Source organism: Canis lupus, chromosome 5, assembly GCF_003254725.2.
Source record: "Canis lupus dingo isolate Sandy chromosome 5, ASM325472v2, whole genome shotgun sequence".
NCBI classification, from domain to species: domain Eukaryota; kingdom Metazoa; phylum Chordata; class Mammalia; order Carnivora; family Canidae; genus Canis; species Canis lupus.
In genome coordinates, this window is record NC_064247.1 from 79876155 (window position 1) to 79902072 (window position 25918).

General features: G+C 43.5%; 1 protein-coding gene across 5 annotated transcripts in view; it reads right to left on the minus strand.

Annotated features, from left to right (window-relative positions):
- Window positions 1–25918, minus strand: part of WWP2 (WW domain containing E3 ubiquitin protein ligase 2) — a 145746-nt gene that overhangs the window by 77849 nt on the left and 41979 nt on the right. For all 5 annotated transcript variants that reach the window (XM_025426689.3, XM_035717040.2, XM_049110748.1 and 2 more), the window contains 2 exons: window positions 2326–2463; window positions 408–504 (listed from right to left, as the gene is read on the minus strand). In XM_025426689.3, coding sequence (XP_025282474.1) covers window positions 408–504; window positions 2326–2463 — 235 coding nt within the window. The remainder of the gene's footprint in view (window positions 1–407; window positions 505–2325; window positions 2464–25918) is intronic.

The window sequence follows — 25918 nt, forward strand, 5'->3', positions numbered from 1 at the left end:
TGTGTGTCTCTCATGAAAAAATAAATAAAATCTTAAAAAAAAAAAAAAAAAAGAACCACTGCTTAAATATTTCTATGTGTATCCTAAAAGGCTCACTGTGGTTGCTGCCCCTGAAACATCAAACACCAGGCAGGTTCTGTTTGACAATCCTTCTTATCCAAATAACCAGCTTAGCCAGTCCCAATTGCTGACAAGGAACCCCTGCACCTTCTGAGAATCCTGAATTCTGTACTCCCCTCTGGACCTCACTAACGTAGTGAGTCAGTTATAAGCCCTCTGGAAATTTCCAACAGTTTCTAACATAAATTGTTCCTTGCCACCTCCCAACGTGTTTTCAATAGCTCTGAGCACCTTCCTTGCTCCTCCTCATCCACAAGGGGGATGGGTGGGGGCGGGGTGGGTCTTACCGAGATCTCCCACCAAAGCAGTTTGTGCTGGGGGGCTGGTGCCGGTTCTCTGGAGCAACAGATGTCCCGCTGGATTCTCTCGAAGGTGGCTGGGCTCCTAAACAGGGGATCCATCACAAGAAAAGACAGAAACATTGAGAATTCAATCCTTGTTTGAGACGTGGCTCGGAAGCAAAGGTCACTCCATGTGTCCAAGTCACCCGCCACATGGGACGCTGGCAGTTAGGCAGCTGCAGCCTCCAGTGTGAATAAAAATAGGGAGAGCCAAAGGAGATTCGAGTGGGGCCCCAGAACACAGGCGCCTGCTCAAACCTGGGAAACAGCTCCTCTTCTCCAAGACCTTCAAGAACGTCGAAGGCACTTATAAGCAACTTGCCTGGTGCGTTAAATCAACTTCGGCCACGCCACATGAGACGCGGAACAGATGCTGACCATGCAAAGTGGGGGCAAGGAATTGGGGCATCTGTCCATACTGCAACCAGGAAGCTTTTTAAAAAGCCAAAGCAGATTCAATTCAAATCAAATCATGACACTCTTCTGCTAAGAACCCCCCAACAGCTTTCTGCTTCTGAGGATGAGGTCCAAAATCCTCATCAAGGCCTTCAAGGCTATGATGGTCTGAGCCAACCTGCCCTCATAGCCTCACCTGCCACCACTCTCCTGCCTGCTGTCCCCAGTCCAGCCACCCCGGCCCCTTCTGTTTCTGCTGCAGGCCAAGCCCACTCCCACCTCAGGGCCTTCGCCCAGGGCAGCCGTCTACCTCTTGCTCGGCTACCCCATCCCCACACCTACATCTTGGCCTGTCTAAACCCTTCAGCTCCAGTGGGTCTCAGCTTCCTCTAAGAAACCCCAGTTTAAGTGAGATCCCCCTAAAGGTGAGAATCTCATATCACCAAATACTCGTCCTTCATAGCTTTTCTCATGATTACAATTACATAATTATTTCTGCATTTACTTGTTTCACGTCTATCATCCCTGTCCCCACCAAGTAAATCATTGGCTCCCAGGAGAAGAGACCATATGAATTTTGCCCCTGCCATCTGGCTAGCACCTGGTCCAAGATCTAGTACATACCAGGTGCTCAATTATGGATATACGTGCAGAATGAGTGGATAACGCAGGTTTCCTCCACACACTAAAAGTACCCGAAGATCCATCCACCAGGGAGGAGTCTCAAGTCAAGGCCCATCCAATCACTGAGATTCTACCCAAATGCCCTTAAATTAGAATTCAAATTTCACTCCTCTAAAGCTACAGAAAGCCTGTTTGGGGCCTGGAAATTGCCACAGTTACATCATATTTAACGAGAAAAATTATGGAGAAACCCAACCCATCTCAGACCTCAGACTTCATGAAATAATTTCCTGCTAGATCCAAAGGTGACTAATTTCAAACTAGATCAAAAGAAACAAACTGCCCTCATTCAGGACAGAGCGGGAGATACTCCAATTTCCCTGCTTCTGCATGTATTTTGCTAGTGTGAATCTCTAAGACACACGGTCCCCTTTCCCAACCAATGCCGTCTTCTAAAAAACACCCTCAAGTTCCCCAGGAAGTTTAAGTATATTGGGAAGAAACATGGGCCCAAGTAACATCTAATAAAGACATTTTATTTTCCCGAGTCCATGTGGGATGAAAAGATATTTTCTCTGCCCTCAAAGCAAACAACACACTTAGGAAGACTCGACATTTATTTTGGTCCTTTATCAGAAGGTTGTCCTTAAGAAATCCTGTCACAGTTTTGATCATGCTCAGATGGCTAAGAGGAATCAGGGCTAGCGATGGGCCAGGACTGGCTGAGTGGTACCCAAACCCAGGTACCTGGTAGAGAACCAAGCCCTGGGCACCTCCTCTTACCCCCGCCCAGTCCTGCCCCACCCGGTCCCAGCACAGCCCTGGGGAGCAGGGCGGCACTCACCGTCTGTCACGGCGCTGCCATTAGGCACGCTTCCCAGATCAACAGTTGGCCCGTCCAGGAAAATTGTCAGCTCACCGCCTGAGACAACACCGCCTTTGTTCTCCGTCTGCAGGTTCAGGGTCAGCTGCGTGTTCTCCACTGTTGAACACGAAAAGCAACAGCAATGGACTAAAGCAAATGCACCCCAAGTTCAGATTCTGTAAATTAGAAGCCCTCATTTAACCTACTCTGGCATCCCTGGCAACATTTTTCTACAGCTTCAAATCTGTCTTGTGGCATGGAAAGAAAGAATGGGAAGGAGCAGGTCGAAATTGTCATCATTGCTGTGACAGACTGGTGGGAAAGGCTGTACTCTTGTTTTTCTAAACATTTTATATCTTTAGGTTAGCTACACAATTTCTACATGACTGATTTGTTTGCTTATACTTGCAAGACTGTGAAAATGCCCAGAGATAGGGACACCTGGGTGGCTCAGCAGTCGAGCATCTGCCTTCGGCTCAGGGCGTGATTCCAGGATCGCGTCCCACATCGGGCTCCCTGCATGGAGCCTGCTTCTCCCTCTGCCTGTGTCTCTGCCTCTCTGTGTGTCTCTCATGAATAAGTAAATTAAATCTTAAAAAGAAATAAAAGGAAAGGAAAGGAAAGGAAAGGAAAGGAAAGGAAAGGAAAGGAAAGGAAAGGAAAGGAAAGGAAAGGAAAGGAAAGGAAAGGAAAGGAAGGGAAGGGAAGGGAAGGGAAGGGAAGGGAAGGGAAGGGAAGGGAAGGGAAGGGAAGGGAAGGGAAAAAGAAAGGAAGGGAAGGGAAGGGAAGGGAAGGGAAGGGAAGGGAAGGGAAGGGAAGGGAAGGGAAGGGAAGGGAGGGAAGGGAAGGGAAGGGAAGGGAAGGGAAGGGAAGGGAAGGGAAGGGAAGGGAAGGGAAGGGAAGGGAAGGGAAGGGAAGGGAAGGGAAGGGAAGGGAAGGGAAGGGAAGGGAAGGGAAGGGAAGGGAAGGGAAGGGAAGGGAAGGAAGGGAAGGGAAGGGAAGGGAAGGGAAGGGAAGGGAAGGGAAGGGAAGGGAAGGGAAGGGAAGGGAAGGAAGGGAAGGGAAGGGAAGGGAAGGGAAGGGAAGGGAAGGGAAGGGAAGGGAAGGGAAGGGAAGGGAAAAGACAGGCCCAGAGATATTGATGGCACACGGAAGAAGCAGTTAAAAGCAGCAAACCCCCTGTCCATATAAAGAATGGTGGCAAAAAGAAGAGAAACAGGTCAGGAGAACCTGAGGAAATCAGGAGTCATCTCTAGATGAAGGATTACAGGGGCTTCTTCTCAGATTCACCATATTAAAAAATATTGTTCTCAATTGTCACTTCTGAAGATGTTTCGCTTTGAAATAAGGGGAAAGTTTTAAGCGATAACAGTTCAGTAAAGGTAAGTCAGCGCACAATAGTCACAGGGCCCTGGGTGAGTCCCAAAGGAGATCAAGTGGTCGACAAATGGCTCTGTGACAGAGGTGAGAAGGCACCTCGGAGTCACCCGGCCCCTGGAGCACCGGCAGTCAGTCCTGTGGGTGAGCAAGAAGAGTCAGGAAACCACAGCAGAAAAATAAAACAAACTGACACGAGGCAGAAGCCCTAAACCCTCCATGGGCTGGAAACTGTTGCGCACATGCCCCCAACGCCCCCACCACCAAGCCTGGCCACAGGGAACAGCTTCCACCCGGTTACTGCTCAGGAGCTAAAACCTGCAGTTCAGGGTCACTCAGTAATGACCAAGAGAGAGCAGCGTTTATGAGGATTTCCAAAAGGCATGCAGTTGTTCCATGCCTTCCCACATCTTACAAAGCCAGGCTAGCAGAGCACCACATATTCCAACCTCCCTCCCCACCCACCACCCATTAAACCACCACTTTATTCTATCTCTTAGCTGCTACTGTATTATTATAAACTACCTCAATGGTTTTCTAGAACAAGGCAGCGTATGCATAAATAAGTCTCTCTTTAAGTACCTTCTAGAAACGACCTCCCCCAACTGAAAAAGCCTGCTCCAAATTTAAGATCCAGACACCATCCTTTAAGAACTTAGGAAAAGTCTGGATCAGTTCAAGGATCTACTACAATAATGTGGAAACCAGTCATCCTTTAGGTGCTCAAGTTCTCCTGAGCATCCCTACCTTCCCTCATTTTCCCTTGCCTGTAATGGATCTCTCCAAATCCTTCTGAGTCTGTTGCTATTTTCAGCCAGTTTCACTCAAGGGCTTGGTAAGCTCCAAATATTTCTATAAAATAATGCTTGTAATCTGAAAACGAGTTCCTTCAAAAGTCTAGCAGTCAGGAAAGAACTGAGGCCTTCTGACACAGCCAGCACCTCTTGCCAGCCATGCAAATAAGGCACCTAGGAAGGAGAGCCTCTAGCCCCAGTCTAGCCTTCAGAAGACTGTGGTCCAGCCACTGTATGGACGACAACCTCATGAGAGATCCCAGGCCAGATTTCTCAGCTAAGCCACTCAGAAATCCTGACCCACTGAAACCAGGAGATAATAAATATTTATTATTATTAAAAGGAAAGTCAAGGGGTGTCTCCCTCCTGCATTATGTTGAGATCCAGGGCATAAGTCTCCAGCAGGTAGTACAGCACAGAGGTTCAGGATGGGTGCCACCCAGGAAGACTGGGTTCAAATGTCAGTTCTACTACCTGGTAGCTACAGCATTACGCAAATTACTTAGCATGAGCCTCAGTCTCCCCAACTGGAAAAAAGGAGCAGTAAGAGCATATTTTTCAGGGGGCGCTTGTAAAGAATGAAGCAGCACCCAGTGGGCTCCTAATAACCTGTCGTTTTTATTATCAGACGACAGTCTCCCTGTTGACTTTCCTGTTTTTAAGCTGAAGAGTCCTGATTTCTCTTGCACTAACTTGTTCATTGCAAGGTTGCACTTCTCTTAACCTACTGGAGCCTCTCCTGGGTTGCAGCAACAACTCCAAAAAGTCTTCTAAGGTGGGCTACCTAACTATCCCAAGGACAAATTGTCTTCTCATCTTGTTTCTAGGACATTTCCTAAAGACCCTCTGCCTTCTGGACTCAGAAATGTGCTGAGGTGAACATTCCAGAAAGGTTCCTTGATTCCATTCTCAGTGTCTCAAAGACTATTATTTTACAAATGGAGTGTGAGCATGGCTTTCCCTCCTTTCTGGAGGGAGGATAATGTTCGAGAGGAAAATTGGGGAGCCCCAGGCCTTTTGTTGCTAATTTCAAACTCTTGAGAGTCACACTGCCATGGTCCTCTGACAGAAGCCACAGGCATAACTTAAATTTTTCTCTACATGGTCTCATCTCAAGGTTCAAACCTCGCTCTTCTCTCTACCCATTAATCATGTCCAATAGAGTCATTATTGTAGTCATACCTATTGGCTCAGGAGTTACCTTGCAATGCCTTAAGATACACTGTTCCTTCAAAAAAAGCCAGCAAGGAGGAACATCTTTCCTCTTTAAACAAAACTTTTGAGACTGTAATTCCTCCATTGTTCTATTTACTAAAAAAAAGAGTCAGAGAGACCTCTGGCCATCACCATCATAACCAAGTGATCAAATGAAGCATTCCTAAGAGCAAGACAATCTGACACACTTCTTGGTGTGATGCAGCATCACACATCACACAACATCACTCTGAAAGATATTTTGGCTAAAAGCATTTAGCCTGAATCCAAGTAAGCTGCTAAATCTCCTTCCCAATTTATGTGAAACAAGGAGACAGAGAAACAAATTCAATTGGTACCACGAGGAAGCAATCAGACAAATCCAGAATATGGGACATCTATACAATAACTGTCCTGGACTCTTCAAAAAGACAATGTCATGAAATAGATTTTTTTTTCTTAAAAAGCAGGGCAAAAGGAGACTCCTCTAGATTTGAAGAAATATAACTACCAAATGCCATGCAGTATTTTACTAAACATTAGTTTGAAAAAACACTCTTGGGTGGCACAGTTGGCTGAGCATTCGACCCTTGGTTTCAGCTTGGGTTGTGATCTCAGGGTCAAGAGATGGAGCCCAGTGTTGGGTTCCATGCTCTGCACAGAGTTTGCTTAAGACTCTCTCACTCTCTTCTTCTGTCCCTCTCCATCTTTCTCTTTCTCTCTAAAATAAATAAATAAAATCTTTAAAAAATATATCCTTGGGGCAAGTGGAGAAATTTTACATCCAGATTGGATAGTAAATGTCTGAAATGACTGTTAATTTTCTTAGGTTCAATAAGAACCTATGGTTTTACATATGAATGTTCTTATTCTTGGGAGATGCAAAAAGATTATGATGATATCTACAATTATTCTCAATGGTTTTATAGGAGAAAAGGCTGAAATTTTTAGGAAGGAAATGTCACAATATCTGCAATTTACCTTCAAATGGGTCAGGAAAAGATGTACATGCCCACAAGCTCACACATACAGATAAAACAAACGCAGCAAAATGGTAACAAGTGTTGGGTGTAGGTGGAGGGCATTTGGGTGCTCATTGTATTACTCTTTCCATTCTCTTGTATGTTCGAAAATTTCATAATGAAAAGTAGGAAAATGGCTTTTTTTAAATGGCAAGGCTATTAAAAAATTAAACCTCTGAGAACAGAACACCCCATTATTCTCTCTGAAAAAAAATACCTGAGCCAGGGGAGCCCTACAATGCATAATGGGACTAAAGAAACCATTAGCTAATTGAGTGACAGACTTTAACATACAGGGGAGGCTGAAAGGAGTAAGTGTGGCTGGAAAACATACACTGGAATCTTAGCTATAAATAGCAGCATTAGCCACTTTGCCTCTGGGGCCCTCGGGTTTCACGACAGCCACGCTGACGCCTCCACAAAGGGCCTTTCTCTTGCAGCATGTCTTCCTACTGCCTTTTGGGGCATTGCTCAAACACCAAAAAACTGTTGGAAAAAAGGGCAGAGTAAGTCGATTTCCACAACCAGAGTCAGATTTCACCACAGAAGCACATCAGTTACTTTCAGCCTCGTCGCCCCCCTCCTCTACCTGTGGTCATGCCGGTCACGTATGCGCAGCAAGCACCTACTAGTCGAGTCACAGATTTAACAGCCTGTGCCTGGGTGTCTCTATTCTAGTTGGTGGAAAAAGACAATAAGCAATTATTGAAAATTGCATAATCTGTTAGAAGGTGGCAAGTGCAAGAGAAACGATTGAACCGAGGAAAGAGGATGGATGGTGAGCGCTAGAGGTGGGAGGAGGATCTGCAGAAGGTGACAACTGAGCAGAGTCTGAGAGAAGGATGGGGCAGGGGGAGGTCCTTCATGTAGGTCTTTGGAGGAAGAATATTCAAGGCAGAGAGAAGAAGAAGCATGGAGGCCCTACGTAGGACTTGCCTAGCATGTCTGAGGAATGGGAGGGAGGCTGGCATGCCTGGAATAGCTGAGCAAAGACAGGAGCAGGAGATGAGGGCAGTCATTATGTAACCAGAGCCCATAAGGAAAGCTTGGGAGCTCCTGCAAGGTCTCTGGAGTTTAGGGGGTTATGAGCAAGGAAGGGACAGGACTGGCACTGTAGTGCAATCACTCTGGCTGTGGGAGGAGCAAGGGCTGAAATGGAGGAGACCCGTAGGAAGTCAGTGCAATATTCCAGGCAGGAGCAGATGGTGGCTTGGGCCAACACGATGACAAAGTCTTCCAGAAACAGTGCTTATGGAAGAGTCTACCTTGGCCTCCTCCCTAGCATGTGTTAGGAAAGACTCATGACTCCCCAAACACACGGGTCCACCAGTCTCTCGGGATCAAAGCGCTGGGCAGATGATAGGCAGGTACTGCAAGAAGCGCCAACTTAGAACATGGCTGGAGGAAGTCTGATTCAATTACACCAAACGGAACATATATAATGAAAATATTCCACTGGCAAGAGACCTCAGCTCTCTGAGAAAGCCAAAGGCCTGAGCTCACACTAACTCCAGCAATCAGCAACTGTACTTTGGTTATGGGACTGCCCCTCTATTCTGTTCTAAATACCACCTGGTTACCCATACCTTGTAATGCCATGTTATGAAGGTCGACAGACAGCAGCTGAGCTGAATATTAGAATCTAGGGGAAGAGAATTTAGGAAATCTCAAGGACCATGCCAGGAGAACCCTTCAAAAGCTGTCATACCAAGAGAGACCAGTAGACATTTAGGTGCCTCCTGAGGCCCACACACAGCATCAAAGAGGAAAGTAAAGAACCTGATCAGCCTCTTGATCTACCTCTGAGTTTACAGGAAACACAGAGGGACAGAGGACATGTCAAAACACACTTTAGAGAAAAAAAAAAAAAAAAAAACACTTTAGGACACAAACAGCAAGATCCAAAAGATGAGAAACCATAGGACAAACTGTCCCGTTTCTGCAACAATGAACTGCAGGAGGTAAATAGAGGAAGGAGAATGTATCCGTTCAGGAAGAGTGTGTATCAGATTCGAACAAACTGATGGTAGAAACTTTGTAAGACAACTGGGGAAATGTAAAACCCGCTAAATGTTTGATGATATTTAAGTAACTACCAGTAGGCTTTTCAGGTCTGAAACTGGTATTATGGTTAGACGAGCCCTTATCTTTTAGAGCTAACTACTAAAATGTCTGTGGATAAATTTACCCAGGCTTTAAGCAAAAATAACCCAGGGAATCCCTGGGTGGCTCAGTCAGTTAAGTGTCCAACTCTTAGTTTTGGCTCAGGCCGTGATCTCTGGGTGATGAGATCGAGCCCTGCATCGGGCTCTGGTCTCAGCGGGGAGTCTGCCTGAGATTCTCTCTCCCTCACCCTCTGCCTTCCTCAGCTTGCAGGCGCTCTCTCAAAAAAAAAAAAAAAAATAATAATAATAATAATAATAATAATAGCCCAGTATTTAGGGGGGTAAAGGTAAGAAGTAAGATCAAACAGGAATGGCCTTTCACGGGTGCCTATGGAGCTGGTGACAGGCACATAGGGGCTCATGTACTATTCTTTCCACTTTCACATATGCATGACATTTTCTATACTAGTTTTTTTTTTTCCCCAGCCAGCATACCTAAGGCACAAACAGTGACCCAACCCAACTAAAAAACTTATAAGAATTCAATATTACAGATACAGTTTAAATACAAAAAGGTAGGGGATATACAATCGAGCTGCTTCAGGAATTATGCCTACTCTTATTTTTTTCCTTAATTCAAAGCCTCAGATTCACAAGTGGCTTCAGGTTAATAATTTCCTATCGGGAAGAGCAATTACTTGCAATAAAGATGAGTAATATTTTTCTAAGAGTTACTTTTTCCCTTTCTTGTCTTGGGCTTTTTAATATATTTTTTTGCATATGGTACTAATAAGTATAGATAAATAGGGCATGGAAGTTGCCTTCCTTATTCCAACAAAAGAGAAAACGATGTAAACCAGAACTGCCAAACTGTGCCACTATTAACAGGATTCAGTTATGAAATCCAGAACTCCTGCCTGGACAGCTTCACTGCAGTGTGTGAAAGAATGTTCTACTTTAGAATCTCTATCATCACTGCCTCTCCTGCTCTCACACCACGAAAATGCATCTGCGTGTACACACATCTTTTAAAAGGAAAGATCTCAGGATGCCTGGTTGGCTCAGTCAGTTAAGCGTTCAACTATTGATTTGAACTCAGGTCTTGATCTCAGGGTTGTGAGATTGACCACCGCATTGGGCTCCGTGCTAGACATGGAGCTACTTAAAAAAAAAGAGAGAGAGAGAGAGATCTTGGATTTTTCTTTTTCTTCCTCACTCAGAGCACAAATGTAAAGATTTACATGGAAACTTGAGAAAAACAAAACAGGACACAAAAGTAGGATACTTTTAAGGGAGACTAAGTACTCTTGGGTCAAGCGTCTCGGAAGCCCCAGTGAAGATGTGATTGATTTGGCCTTAGCAGAGCTGCTCAGTGGAACAAACAAACCTTCTTCCTGCCTCCCTCTGCCCTCAATCCCATAGGCCCATCAAAAGAAAGTGAAAATAAGCAGGGCATTCATTAACAGGTCAGTGTTCATTCTACACATAGCTGTGAAACACTGGTGCACAGAGGAACGGAACCAGAGGAAATTCCAGAAGGGCAGAGAGTAAATAGTCTCTTTTCCATTCCCCGGCTCTCTGTAACTCAGACACACACAGGCTGGAGTGTAACCCAGGTTTAAAGAGAACACTCTTTCACGTTCCCTTTGCAGTAAAGGAAGCCAGAGGCTTCCAGGATTTACTGTTACGATGTCTCTTTGGCTTCCAAACTTAGCCAGAGCCTAATAAGAGAAAGTCTTTTCTAGCAAGCTACCATCGGATTATAAACACTGGAATTCTTGTTGGGGTACCAGTGTTGACTCAGCTTCACCCCACCTCCCCTTGGCCCCCATCAGTGATGATTTGGCAGGGTTTTCCTACAACAGAGAGTGCAAGGAAGAGTCTACTTCGGTCTTGAAGCCTCTTCTGTATGCTGCTGCTAGGAGTCCCCCAAGGTCCCTAAATCCAAGTTTGGTCTACTGGGGTTTACATGAACTCCTCTAAAAATGAAAATAGCTTCATTTTACAAAGCCAGTTTGTAAACTTTTATTTTCCTTCTTTCTTTTTTGTTTATTCATTCAAGAAACATTTTCTGAGCATCCACTATCTCTCTGACACTGGGCAAGAGGCTGTGTTATCATGAAGAATTAAAATGGACTATGTCTCTGCATTTAGGAACCTCACAAGTCACCTGAGAGAGGCAGAACTAAATAAGCTCATGAAGAAATTTTAACATTTTAACATTTTTTCATTTTAACAGATTTCATATGAGATATCTCTGATTCCATGAGCCCTGGATAGCTGGTTTCATCAATGCATCAGAAAAAGTTTCCTAAAGAAATGATAACTCAACTGTGCTCTGAAGTGTCAGCATTTTGAAGGGTGGGGTGCAGTGTGGAGGAAGACCAATTCAGGCAGAGGAAATACCATGTGCAAAGGCCCTGTGGCACAAATGCATTCAGGAAACTGAACAGAGATGAGTGGGACCAGAATGGAATGTGATCCAAATGGGGAAGGAGATCCAGGTGGTGGCCATCCATCGCAGCGTCTTGTGGGCCTACCACGTTCAAAAGGTCCTTTCTACCCAAAAAGCAGCAACATAGTACTTAAGGGTTTTTAATCAAGGTGTGACAAGATCAGCCTTGTGATTTCAAAAATAATTTTGTCTGCAGTGTGGAAAAGACTGGAGAGAAGGAATGATAGATACAGGCAGAGCAAATAGGAGGCCAAAGGAAAAGACCAGGGCAGCAGAGGTGGAGATGAAAGAGGTGGGCAAATTTGCAAAGGTAAAAACCAAGAGAACCTGAAAATAGGTTAGCAAAGTAAATAGGCAAGAGGGGTAGAGGTAGCAAAGATGACTCCTGGGTTTCTAACTTCCTTAACTGGACAAATGGTGGATCTACACATTGAAATATGCAAAAATGGAAGAGGATCAAGTCTAGGAAAGAGGCAATGAATTCAGATTTGGACATGTTTCTGACATATCCACTAGAGACAGCAGGAAAATAGGTATGTGGGCATGGAGCTCAGAGGAGAGATCCAGACTGAAGATTCCAATCTACGGGTCACTGGCAAATAGTGGTTATGCATAAAGAGGAGGTATGGCTGAGACTGTGATCACAGAAGATGGAATGGTAGGAAACGCAGTTAACAGTCAAACAGAGGAAGATGAACTTGCAAGACAGAGAACAATCAGAGAGGCAGCAGGAAAATCAGAAAGGATTCCTGAAAGGCTGGAGAGTCCACCCTTAGATAGGAGGAAGAGGGACAGCTCCTCTCCTACCAGAGGAAAGAGGGAGGAGGGATTAGGCACACCCATCCTCATTTCAGTACATGACAGACCTGTCAATCAGGATCACCTTTATTTCTCTTGATTCAGGCCAAAGCCAAAGCCCATGCACGACCAGACATTCTTCTTGACTTACAAGGAAAAAAAAGTGCACAGGCCTACCCTTTCCAGAACTGGCTATTCATCACAGTCATCCATCGAATAAGGTACATTAGAGACAAAATCTCTTTTGAACCAACTGAAGGTCTTTTTAACACCAGATACAAAAGGCCTCATTTGTCTTGGTAAATCTCACTGTTTGTCAAGCTGTAGCATATTTTTTTAATTTCTTAAGTGATTCAGTGGGCATAGAAAGAGATCTAGGAAAGTTAGGTCTTCAGAATAAACGAGTCCATATGAGTTACTGCTGCCTTGTCATTAGAGCTCCTCATCCCCAAAGAGAAGGAAAGTCCCCATCACCCATTAACTCAATTCCTAGATTTCTAGACCAAAGCCACCTTAATAGCTCATCCATTCTCTGTGCCCTCAGGGAACCTCAGCAAGCACACCACCTCTCCAGGTGGCACAGGATCAAAGCCATGTTTATAAATAAGCAGGGGTAGGCTTTCAATGAACAAACCTCCTTTTCAATGGTCTTTAAATACAAAATGTAGAGGGCCAGCTAGAAGAGAACTTTCACAGTTAAGATTCTGCTTTTAAAAAGCTAGCAGTTACAAACTTCCAGTTATAAAGTAAATAAGGACCGGGATGTAATGCACAACATGGTGACTACAGTGAACACTGATCTATTTGAAAGTTACTAAGAGTAAACCCTAAATGGTCTCATCACAAGGAGAAAAACACATTTTTTCTTTTTAAATCTGCTTGAGGTGATGGAATGTTAACTTGTAATCATTTCACACACACACACAGACACACAAAAATCTCCTTTGTAGAAAACTGCTTTTTAAAAATTACCATTTTTAAATTGTAATTCGGGGCACCTGGGTGGCTCAGTCAGTTAAGCATCTGCCTTTGGCTCAGGTCATGGTCCCAGGGTCCTGGGATGGAGCCCACATTAGGCTCCCTGATCAGCGCAGGGAGTCTCCTTCAACTTCTCCCTCTGCCTCTGCCCCTCACTCGTGCTCTTTATTTATATTTATTCACTTTAGGGACACCTGGGTGGCTCAGCGGTTGAGTGTCTGCCTTTGGCTCAGGGCATGATCCCGGGGTCCTGGGATGGAGCCCCATAATGGGATCCCTGCATGGAGCCTGTGTCTCCCTCTGCCTCTCTCTCTGTGTCTCATGAATAAATTAATTAAATCTTTTTAAAAAGAAAATTTCAATAATAGCTTTCTTTATATTGATTATCTATTAAAATAATAATATTTGGGATATTAGACTAAAAATATATTTTTAGAATTTCACCTGTTTTTGTTTTTACTTTTTTTTATAATGTGGCTACTAGAAAAATTTAAATTACAGGGGATCCCTGGGTGGCTTAGCAGTTTAACACCTGCCTTTGGCCCGGGGCACGATCCTGAAGTCCCGGGATCGAATCCCAGGATCCAGCCCCATGTCGGGCTCCCTGCATGGAGCCTGCTTCTCCCTCTGCCTATGTCTCTGCCTCTCTCTCTATGTCTATCATGAATAAATAAATAAAATCTTTTAAAAAAATTAAAAATTACATATGTGGCTCACATTAGATTTCTATTGGCCAGTGCTGCTCCAGTGCCTCCTCCCTGCCATTTTTTTTTTTTTTTTTTTTTTTGGTCATAATCTTGAGCAGCTGCCAGTCACCAGGCCTGGCTGGCCTCAAGGGCCATCTCTGTGTGACCTGACTTCCTCAAAGCTTCCACCTCATTCCCTCACCCTGGAAGGCTTTTCTCTTGCTGGCCTAGGCATCCCTTCTCATCCAAGTCCTGGAGTCACCTCCCCAGGGAAGCATTCCTTGACACCCCCAACCTCAGGATAGGTGAACTCCCCAAACAGTCCCAGCACATCCGGCCATCATGTCTGTCACCACTGGACTAGTGTGCATCACTGACCTGCTTAACGTCTGTCCACTTTCTCTCTAGATCTTAAATTCCAAGACAGTGCCTTGCTCACAGCTGCGCCTCTAGCATCCAGCCCAGAGCTGAAGGTAAAACTTTACTATGTGACCTCTTCCTACCCCTGCTCCAGGCAGGTCTCACAATCCTAAGAAAATGTCCTCGAGGGCAGATTTCCCCTCATACAACGTTTCGAGGGGTAGAACCACTCCTTGCTCAATACATGCTCCCAGGAGGTGAGTGACTTCCAAAACCGATAGGCTGTATGGAACACTCCAGAGGCAGCAGTGAACCCGGGCTACGCTGAGGCGGCCACGTACCGGGGAAGGGATTCCTGACAGAAAGCTTTTCTTCTTTCTTCAAGTGAGGTTTCACAAGGCAACCTCTCTGCTGGTGACACAGAGAGCAGGTCTGTTTTAACATTCATTGCAGGGGCCTGTGTGTTTACTTTTGAGACTTCTGGCTAAAAGGACCTTTTCTTTCGAACAGCTCTCCACTGACACCAAAGCCACGAACTGGGCCCCGGCTGTAACTTTGAGAAGCTGGGGACGTGGGGTTGGGGGAGGGCTCGCTTTTGGCTTCTTCGGGAATTCCTTGAGGTTCTGGCTTGGCCATATCTGCCTGAGGTGCAGATGATGGAAAGCAACACACAGAGCGCTTTTCAGAGACTATTAAAGACGGTTTTAAAGCCCAATGCCTGGCATCTGGTGCCAATCAAGAAAACAGTAGTCACTGATGTAACTGCAAGCAGGCCGGGGCAAAATGAAACAAAGGCTTGCATTTGGAGGCTGGGGGTGGTTTCGGCCTGATGCCCCCCCAGAGCAGGTGCCCAGTACTACCCCGGCCCTACCGCTGCCTCGGAGGTGAGCCACACGCTGGATGCAGAAGATGTGCGTCCTCACTAATCTAATTAAGTGTACATGATATGTTATATCTATTTTATACATAAGTATTAGCATCATGTGTTCTAGGCACAGGGGTGAGGGGATGCCCAAGAGTGAACAAAAATCAAACAATGCCTGCCCCGTGAAAGGTACATTCCAGTTGTGAAGGGTAAGGAGATGAACAAAATATATCCTATTATGTGAGGATACCATTAAAAAGAAAAGAAAGAGAAAGGAACAGGGAATGTTGGGTAGGAAGGAATTGCAATTAAGACCATTTGATCTAGGCCACTTATTATTTGATTCCGTTTGTTTTCTTGTTTTTAAAAATTTTATTAATTTGACAGGAGGGGGATCCCAAGCAGGAGGAGCTGCAATGTGAGAGGGAAAAGCAGGCTCCCCACTGAGCAGGGAGCCCAATGCGGGGCTTGATCCTAGGACCCTGGGATCATGACCTGAGCCTAAGGCAGCTGCTCAACTGACTGAGCCACTCAGGTGCCCATATATGATTCCATTTGATCTAGACATTCCAAATGTCCAGAAAAGGCAAATTTATAGACACAGAAGGTAGATTTGTGGTTGCCAAAAGCTGGGGGTGGAAACAAGTTAACAGTAAATGGGCATAAGAGATCTTATTGGGGTGATGGAAAAGTTCATGGTAACATTGCACAAATTGGTAAAATTTTAAAAATCACTGAATTGTGCACTTCTGAAATAGAAAGAATGGTCACAAAAGCCTCATTGGGGTGACATCTGAGTAGATGAGAAGGGGTGAGGGAGCATAGCCATGAGGACACATGAGGAAAAATAGGAAGAAGGTAAGACCAATGCCAAGGCCCTGAGGCAGGAACAGCAGTGGGTCAGAAGACCAGCAAGGAGGCTTGGGGGCCAAGCCAGGGCTTACAGAGAGGGAGAACAGTTGAGATAACAAAAGAGTGATAGGATGACCGTCCCCAGCTTCTCTTTTAGGCCATTACGGAACGATTTTAGTTTTAGTCTTAGTGCAATGGGCAACCACCATGGGCATGATATGATTGCGCTCACAGGTTGGATCATTCTGGCTACTAGGCACAGAGGGTTTGAAAGTGCACTGTAGGGAAACAAAGACAGATGCAGAGAGACCGGCAAACAAAGACAGATGCAGAGAGACCGGCAAAGGCCCCCTAACAGCTGAAAAGAGGGATGTGGACATGGGTGATGGCAGCAGTGACGGTGAGAAATGGTCAGCTCCTCGAACACCTCCAGGGTAACGCAGGACATGCTGACTGGACGTGGGTTGTAACAGAAAGAAAGAGTGGCACCAGGGCAGACACGTTCTCAGCCTGAGCAAGACTGAATCACTGTTGCCTGAGATGGAGGAAACTGTGGAAAGCAGGTAGCTTGGCTTTTAACATGTTCATTTGAAGATGTTCATTAGACACCCGGAAACACACAGTCTTTGGTTGTTACAAGAGAGGCCCGGGGTGCAAATCACACAGTCCAGACCAAATTTAAAGCTATGAGGCTAGGTGAGATCATGAAAGGCGGGGGGTATAGATGAACAAGTGGACACAGGACTAAGCCAAGCTGGAGTATCCCAATGTTTCCAGACTGGCGGGGAGTAAACCAACAAAAACGACTTAAACAGGAGTGGCTAGAAAGACAGAAAACCAGTCAGGTTGGTGTCCTGAAAACCCAGTGGAAACAGAAGGTCGAGAAGGTTGCTCATCGCAACCAATAAGGCCAGTTCACTGAGGGTGAGAATGAACCACTGGATTTCCAATAGAGCGGGTAGTGAAGCAAGTGAAGCTGGGCAGCGAGGACAAAACCTCCCCGGATGTTTCCCAAGAAGAGTACAGTAGACAACACAAAATAGGTGCAATTTAAAATAACAAAGAGTAATGGTTTTTCACTTCACAGAGGTTAAAAGGTTGACAGCACCACAGATGAGAAGTGGGCAACAGGTCCGGGTGTAGACACTCAGCTGAACTGGCCAGGGCTTTGCAGCAGACCCAGGCACCTAAAACCCTGAAACACGCCTGCCCTTGGACTCAACAACTGCATGCCTAGGAATAGACTACCTTGAGTGAAAAAAATGGAGCACAGTCATCTTTACAAGAACTGACCAAAAAAGTGCTGCTTATCACAGTAAGAGAGTAGAAATGGCCAACAATAGGAGATTGGTTAAATCATGGTGCATTCGGGGATCCCTGGGTGGCTCAGCGGTTTAACGCCTGCCTTCAGCCCAGGGCGTGATTCTGGAGTCCCGGGATCAAGTCCCACGTCGGGCTCCCTGCATGGAGCCTGCTTCTCCCTCTGCCATTCTCTCTCTCTTTCTCTCTCTCTCTGTCTCATGAATAAATAAAATCTTGAAAAATAAAGAAAAATAAAATAAAATAAATCATGGTGCATTCATTCAAAAAAACCACTACTGCAGTCATTAAAAATGGCCTAGTTTCACAGAGGTTAAAAAAACAACAACAAAAAACTGGGTGAAAAAAAATCAAATTACAAAGCAACCTGCATCATGAGTCCCCATTTTGGAAAAAAAATTTATATACACACATACATATATGATTTACATACCAACCCAAAGAGCTTAATGGATATGTAACAAAGAGTCTATGGGGTTGCCTCTGAACTATAAAATTTTAAGACATTTTAACCTTCTCCCTCATTGGAAGGCAGTAAATGCAGAGAGGCTCCCAGACCAAGAGGCCTAGATTAAATCCCAGTCCTGCCACCACCTACTGTGTGGCCTTGGGAAAGTACATAACAGGGACACCTGGGTGGCTCAGCGGTTGAGCGTCTGCCTTTGACTCAGGTCATGATCCCAGGGGTCCTGGGATCGAGTCCCATATCAGACTCTTCACAGGGAGCCTGCTTCTCCCTTGGCCTGTCTCTCCCTCTCTCTCTCTCTGTGTGTGTGTGTGTGTGTGTGTGTGTGTCTCATGAATAAATAAATAAAAATCTTTTAAAAAGAAAAAAAAGAAAGTTACATAATAACATCTACCTATTTCCTCATCTAAGGGGATGGCAATACAATCTCTATCACAAGTACACAGGAGGATTAAATAAGTTTTAATATATGTATTTCAAGAATTCAAAACAATGCCTGATATACACAAAAGCAATTCAGAAGAGTTTTTGTCTTTTCCCCCCCCCAAAAAAATGAAAATAAGAAAAATAACATTTTCAGTTTTAGAGGCACATATAATTTTTATCATCAGAAAAAAATAATAATATTTTCTATTTGGGGATCAAGACAAAACTTCTCAGAAATTTTCTCTTAGCATTCCACAAAACTGCAAAAACTAGGTCTCGTTTGTTTACCAGGCTTAAAAATAACCGGCTAAGCGGGACTGCTTAGGCCACTTCTACCATCAGGCCTCTTCAAGACACTGGGGTTTGTCGCCATGTCCTAAGTAAGATCTCCCTGGCAGCTTACAGGCCTCTCACATACTGCCCTTTGCTTTTTTGTCCTTTGTCACTTCCTCCTCAGTTTAAGTAGTTGTGAACAACCTGCCAAATTTAAATGTAAAATGTTTCTGCTTTTTTGCCTCCACTGCTGCCATGGCCCCTGTGATAAAGCATGTGGGGGGGGGGGCGCAAAAAAGAAGCAAGTTCCTAAGTTTACCCTTGCCTGCACCCACCCTACTACAGAAGATGGAATCATGGGGGTGCCTGGCTGGCTCAGTCTGAAGGACGAGCGACTCTTGATCTCATGGTTGTGTGTACGAGCCCCATGTTGGGTGTAGAGAGTACACACGTACATACACAGGTACGTACGTACATACATATATACACAGAAGGTGGAATTATGGATGCTGCCAATTTTGAGCAGTTTCTTCAAGAGAGAATCAAAGTGAATGGCAAAGCTGGGATTCTCAGTGGAGGGATTGTAACTGCTGAATCGAACAAGAGCAAGATGACTAACTTCTGTAGTGCCTTTTCTCAAAAGGTATTTGAAATATCTTACCAAAAAATAATTGAGAAGGAATCATCTCTGTGACTGGTTGCACGGAGCTGCTAAAAGCAAAGAGTTATGAATTGCATTACTTCCAGATTAACCAGGATGAAGAAGAGGAGGAAGAGGAGGATTAGAATTCATTCATCTGGAATATTTTGTATGAGTTCTAGAATAAAACTGAGGGACCAAAAAAATTAATTCATTTTAAAAATAAATGTAAAATTGTTTTTAACTGTAGAGCAAATTTTTTTTTCATTTTCTCTCTTCTCCCTCCGATTCAAGTTCTAAGGATTAGTAGTTTTATTTATCTTTCAGTTGAAAAACTGGAAAAACAGCACTGTGTTTACTTTAAAATAAATGCATGCACTGTCTGTCAGGCATGTCTCCTTGAGACGCACAGCCCACCCACCAGAACCCTCCATCGTTATGGAAGAGTGAGGGAGGTAGTGCACCCCTCATGACTAGCCTATCTGTTCTCAAAATGTAAAGTGCCGAAACAACCCTCCACTTATAAGATGCTTAAATAAATAGCGAGCTGTTTGCTTTCTTTCCTTTTTTTTTTTTTTTAAGACACACATGGGCAAAGAAGAGAGCAAGCATAGAAAATGAAGAACACAAGCAAAGAGCTTTTCAAGGTCTATTTCACTTTTCACAGTGGTATGGGTATAGCAATTCTCAAACCACCTTGTGTGCATTCTAGAATAGAGGTAATGAGTATATGGATGATGCTGAGAGCCAGAGTTCTCATATGGAAAGGAAGAAAGGAAGAACCCTGTGGGGCTGAACTAGAAATGGAGGTTTCATTATGAACATGGTGTTTAATACATAGGCACAGAAATATATTTACACGTGTGTGTGTATGCGATGTGTGTGTATACAGGGGCACAGATAGCTAGCTATATAGCTAGACAGATATAATAGTCTGTCAGAAAAAATGAACACTCAAGAGCCAAGAAAGTTTTGAAGAAGAGCACTGAGAAATGTCCAACCTGATTCTGACACTCCCTCCAAAGAAAACAGTGAGAATGTGTAAAACCCATTAGGAAAAAATACAACTAGACCCCTATCTCACATCATTTATCAAAATAAACTCTAGATTGACTAAAGGGTTAAATATTTTAAAAACTAAATAAAGAAAATTGTCACGGGGCTCCTGGCTGGCTCAGTTGGTAGAGCATGTGGCTCTTGATCTTGGGGTTGTAAATTTGAGCCCCATGCTGGGTGTAGAGATTACTTAAAAATAAAATCCTCCAAAAAAAAAAAAGAAAAGAAATGAAATGAAATGAAAAGAAAAGAAAAGAGAGAAAGAAAGAAAGAAAACTATCCAAGTATCAGCATAAGAAAGGTATCTAGTTTTATCTTATCCCAAGCACTTAGCTTTGTGGTTCTCAGACTTGAATGTACATCAGAATTCCCAGAAAATCTGTTAAAATAGATTACTGGGTCCCAGAGTTTCTGATTCTGCAGATTTGGGATAGGGCCTTAGAATTTACTTTATTTTTTTTTTTTTAAGATTTTATTATTTGACAGAGAGAGAAAGTATGAGACAGAAGGAGAGAGAGAAGCAGGCTCCCTGCTAAGTAAGAAGCCTGACTTGGGGGCTCAATCCCAGGATACTGAGATCATGACCTGGGTGGAAGATAGACATTTAACTGACTGAGCCACCCAGGAACCCAAGAATTTACATTTCTTTTCCTTTTTTTTTTTTTTTTTTTTGAGAGAGAGAGAGAGAGCACAAGCAGGGAGGGGGTAGAAAGAGAGGGAGAGGCAGGCTCCCCACTGTGCAGCAAGATCAATGCGCAGCTTGATCCCAGGATCCTGAGATCACAACTTGAGCCACAGGCAGCTGCTTAACCAACTAAGCCACCCAGGTGTCTCCAGAATTTACATTTCTAACATGTTTCCGAGTGATACCCACGTTGCTCCCCTGGAGACCACACTTTGAAAACCACTTGGTTAGGTGATGGTCCTAACGCCGTTTGTTCACCTTTTCTGATTCTCAGCGCCACCTTTATCATATAGTAAATTCTATCTATATTGGATCTTATTTAGAAAATATATGATGGAGGACATATCAAAAGGATACAGGAGCAGGTTGAAGAGGCACTCACTGATTAAACCAGAGATAATGTGAGCATCAAAATAATGACAGGAATAAATTATAACCCAACAAATGAAATAAGAATCCATGAGTTGAGACTGATAATACATACCTACATGCCTAAAAGAAAAGGAAACCGGGCAGCCCGGGTGGCTCAGCGGTTTAGCGCTGCCTTCAGCCCAGGATGTGATCCTGGAGACCCGGGATTGAGTCCTACGTCGGGCTCCCTGCATGGAGCCTGCTTCTCCCTCTCCCTGTGTCTCTGTCTCTCTTTCTCTCTCTCTCATGAATAAATAAATAAAATATTAAAAAAAAAAGAAAAGGAAACATTCTTCTTTGCAATAGTATAGCAACTAACAAATGACCAAGGAATAATAAAACTGGGAGGGAAATTTGCAAACATCACAGTAAAAATTGACTCAGAAAAAAAACCATTAAAGAATGCAAAAACAAGTTGGTTAAGGTGTGACAAGGAACAGTTATTTACATAGTCACAAAGTATTACATCTCCCCCAAAATTACTTTTTAGTTATAAAAAGAAAATAGTAACTTTACAGTTGAAAACCTGGCAGACATCACTTTAACCAAATGATCAAAGTTAACGCCATTAACAATTAAACAAGCTGAGACATGTGCCTCCTGATATGATGCACTGAGAAGGACATAATATTTCTAGAGTGTTCCTGCCAAAAATACATACCCCGAATCTAATCCTGAGGAAAAACCAGACAGAACCAAATTGAGAGGATTCTACAAAAAGACTGGCCTGAACTCTTCAACAATGATGGTGTCGTGAAAGACAAAAATAGGCTGAGGAACTAATCCCAGATTTAAAGAGACAGGACAACCAAATGCAATACATCACTTTGCATGAGATCCTGGATCACAGGGAATTCACCTGAAGTGAATTTTTACTACAACTAGAAAATATGAATTAAGTAACAATATTGCAAAAATGTTAGATTTCTTGATTTAATCGTATACTGGTTAGGTAAGAAAACATCCTTCTTAAAAATTGACACTTAAGTCGATTTCTTATACAAAGATGTATAAGGTTCCCCCAAAGTTTATAGCAGCATTGTCCATAATACCCAAACTATGTAAAGAGCCCAGAGGTCCATCAACAGGTGAATGAATAAAGATGTGGTGTTTGTATACATATATTTTGTTGTTGTTGTTGGTTGAGTAACATTCCATTATATATATGTATATTATATGTATGTGGATGTATATACATGTATATATATACACACAGATATATATACACACTCACACATAATATACATATATATAATGGAATGTTACTCAACCAACAACAACAAAAAGATATCTTATCACTTGCAACAACGTGGATAGAACTAGAGGATATTATGCTAAGCAAAATAGATCAATCAAAAAAAATAGATCAATCAGAGAAAGACAATTGTATGATTTCACTCATATGTGGAATTTAAGAAAAGAACAGAGAATCATAGAGGAAGAGAGGAAAAAATAAAACAAGAAAAAGTAGAGAGGAAGCCAAACCATAAAAGACTCTTAACTATAGGAAACAAACTAAAAAAAAAAAAAAAAAAAAAAAAAAAAAGGAAACAAAACTGAGGGTTGTTGGAGGAGAAGAGGAGGGTGGGGAGACAGCATAACTAGGTGATGGGCATTAAAGAGGACATATGATGTAATGGGCACTGGTGTCATATGCAACTGATGAATCACTGAACTCTACTTCTGAAACTAAGAATACAAAATAAAAAAATTTTTTAAAGAATGATATACATACAGAATATAATAACAGCAATATTAAAAAATGGCATAATAATTTGTATTGAGCATTCAAAAATAAGTATAAGGTTCATAATTTATAATGATTCAGAAAAGAATTATAGATGTATATAAAGATAGGGACAATGTTAAAGCAAATGTATTAAAATATTAACAGTTGGGTGCAGAGTATGGGGGACTTTCTTGTCCCATTCTTGTAACTTGTCTCTGAATTTGAAATTATTTTTTTAAGATTATTTTTATTTTTTTTTTAAAGATTTTATTCATTTATTCATGAGAGACACACAGAGAGAGAGAGAGAGAGAGAGAGAGGCAGGGACACAGGCAGAGGGAGAAGCAGGCTCCATGCAAGGAGCCTGAGGTAGGACTCGATCCCAGGACTCCAGGATCACACCCTGCGCCAAAGGCAGGCCCCAAACCTCTGAGCCACCCAGAGATCCCAGGAATTATTTTAAAATAGGGAAGTTTTGGGACACCTGGGTGGCTCAGTGGTTGAGCATCTGCCTCTGGCTCAGGGCATGATCCCGGGATCTGGGATTGAGTCCCACATCGGGCTCCCTGCATGGGGCCTGCTTCTCCCTCTGCCTGTGTCTCTGCCTCTCTCTCTCTCTTTCTCTCTCTCTGTGTCTCTCATAAATAAATAAATAAAACATTTTAAAAAATAGGGAAGTTTTTGAAAAAAAATCTACTTCAAGCTACATCTCCCTCCTTGAAAGGACAATCTGGTAGTACCAAGATCTGCAGTGTTAATAAGGCTAGCTACAAGAGAAAATTGAGTCTTACATCCTACCTGCTACCAATTTAGAAAGAAATTAAAATCACCCAGGGGTCAGGTACAGATGAAACATATGCTAATAACTATCAAAGCTGGGCAATGGGGATTCTGTTTGAAAATTCCAATAAAAACGTTTTTAAGAATCAATATTCAAGGGGTGCCTGGGTGGCTCAGTTGGTTAAGCGTCTGCCTCCAGCTCAGGTCATGATTCCAGGGTCCTGGGATGGAGCCCCACATCAGGCTCCCTGCTCAATGGGAAGCCTGCTTCTCCCTTTCCCTCTACCCTTCCCCCCCTGCTTGTGCTTGAGCTCTCTGTCAAATAAATAAATAAATAAAATCTTTAAAAAAATTAATATTCAACCTCAACATCTGGCTTCCACATAGAGATGACTAGAGCCATCCTTAAGAGCCAAACCAGTACTCTGAGTCAAGTACTTCTTGCAGCCACAGCCAGGTCAATATCCTTGCAGAAAGTCAGCCGAGGCTCACCCTTACACAACAGCAGGACTCTAGTAAAGCCCTCCGCCACAGCTACCTTCTGCCAGAGGGAGGCATAAAACACCAGCTGGGTTTCCCAGTCAGCTTTCAAGTCCACCCAGGGGACAACAAGGCTGTGAATGAAGGAAGGAATTGTGTCATGTGGGATAAAAAAACACCAGGCAGGACAAGCACTACCCATCAGGCCTTCTCCCAGGAAAAGCTGTTCTGGGAAGACCAGGCCACAGTGAGAGAAGTCACCTAACATACTATGACCTACTACCCTACGTAACCATATTCATACTTACACACCACCCTGGACACACTTCCAGCCTAGCAGCTCCCCAACGAATGCAGGAGCCAAGACCCTAGTGCTGAAATACATCATGTTAATGACAGCCTCTCCAGTCCACACACCCAGAGCTTTTGCATTTATCCAGTCTTAGAACTCTCCCTTGGAAAAACCTCAGGACTGCCTCCCATTTAGGCAAGGAGGTCCTACATCAAGAAATAGGGTCTCTGGGGATCCCTGGGTGGCGCAGCAGTTTGGCGCCTGCCTTTGGCCCAGGGCGCGATCCTGGAGGCCCGGGATCGAATCCCACATCGGGCTCCCGGTGCATGGAGCCTGCTTCTCCCTCTGCCTGTGTCTCTGCCTCTCTCTCTCTCTCTCTCTCTCTCTCTCTCTCTCTGTGACTATCGTAAATAAATAAAAATTTTAAAAAAATAGGATGCCTTCTAGTTCTCATATTTTATCACTCTAAATGTAAGATAGAAAATGAAGGGCCGCCCTGGTGGCTCGGTGGTTTAGCACCGCGTTCGGCCCACGGCCTGATCCTGGAGACCCTGGATGGAGTCCCACATCAGGCTCCCTGCATGGAACCTGCTTCTCCCTCTGCCTGTGTCTCTGCCTCTCTCTCTCTCTCTCTCTCTCTCTCTCTGTGACTATCATAAATAAATAAAAATAAAAATAAAAAAAAGAAATAGGGTCTCTGCCACCATCTTGAGGATTTGAACCTCTTCATCTTTGGGAAGAAAAGAAATCAGAGGAAGCAGAATTACTACTACTACTACCACTGCTACTACTTATATAGTAGTCTCAAGTAGCAGGTACTATTTTTAGCTCATATAATCTCAAAATCATGTTTTACAGATCAGGAAACAGAAGCACAGAGAAGTTACGTGACTGTCCAACATCACAAAGCTGGTGGAATCAGGATTCAAACCCATGTAGTCGGACTCCAGAGTCTAAATGTTCTTAACCACTTCTCTATGCAACAGATTTGTAATGACCAGAAACAGCCTTGCTCTAAACAAAAGGCTTTATGAAACATGGCCGGAATGTTATATATCTCGTTTATGCCATTGTCACCCTTGATTTGTTTTTCTAACAAAAAACAACCCACTAAAAAAAAAAAAAAACAACCCACTGCCCTATTACAACCCACATTTTCCATCAGATTTGGATCTGATGTGCCTCACTGCTCCACCCAGCCACACACTCAAAGTGCTATGGCTGGTGCTGGCTAGCATGTATAAATCTTCCAAAATACATGTATAAGAATGTGCATAACAGCTTTGCTCTTGATGGCCCCAAACTGGAAAACAGCCCAGATGTCCACCAATGGGAGAATAAGTAAATAAACTGTGGTATAGTCATATAATAGGAACCTTTACCCCTATAAGAAAACAACCTAGTATTACATGCAAAAGCATGATGACACTCACAGATACAATGATGAGCCAGGACAAGAAAATGTACTGTATGATTTCACTTATAGAAATTCAAGAATAGTGACAGAAGTCAGAATAGTGATTATCTC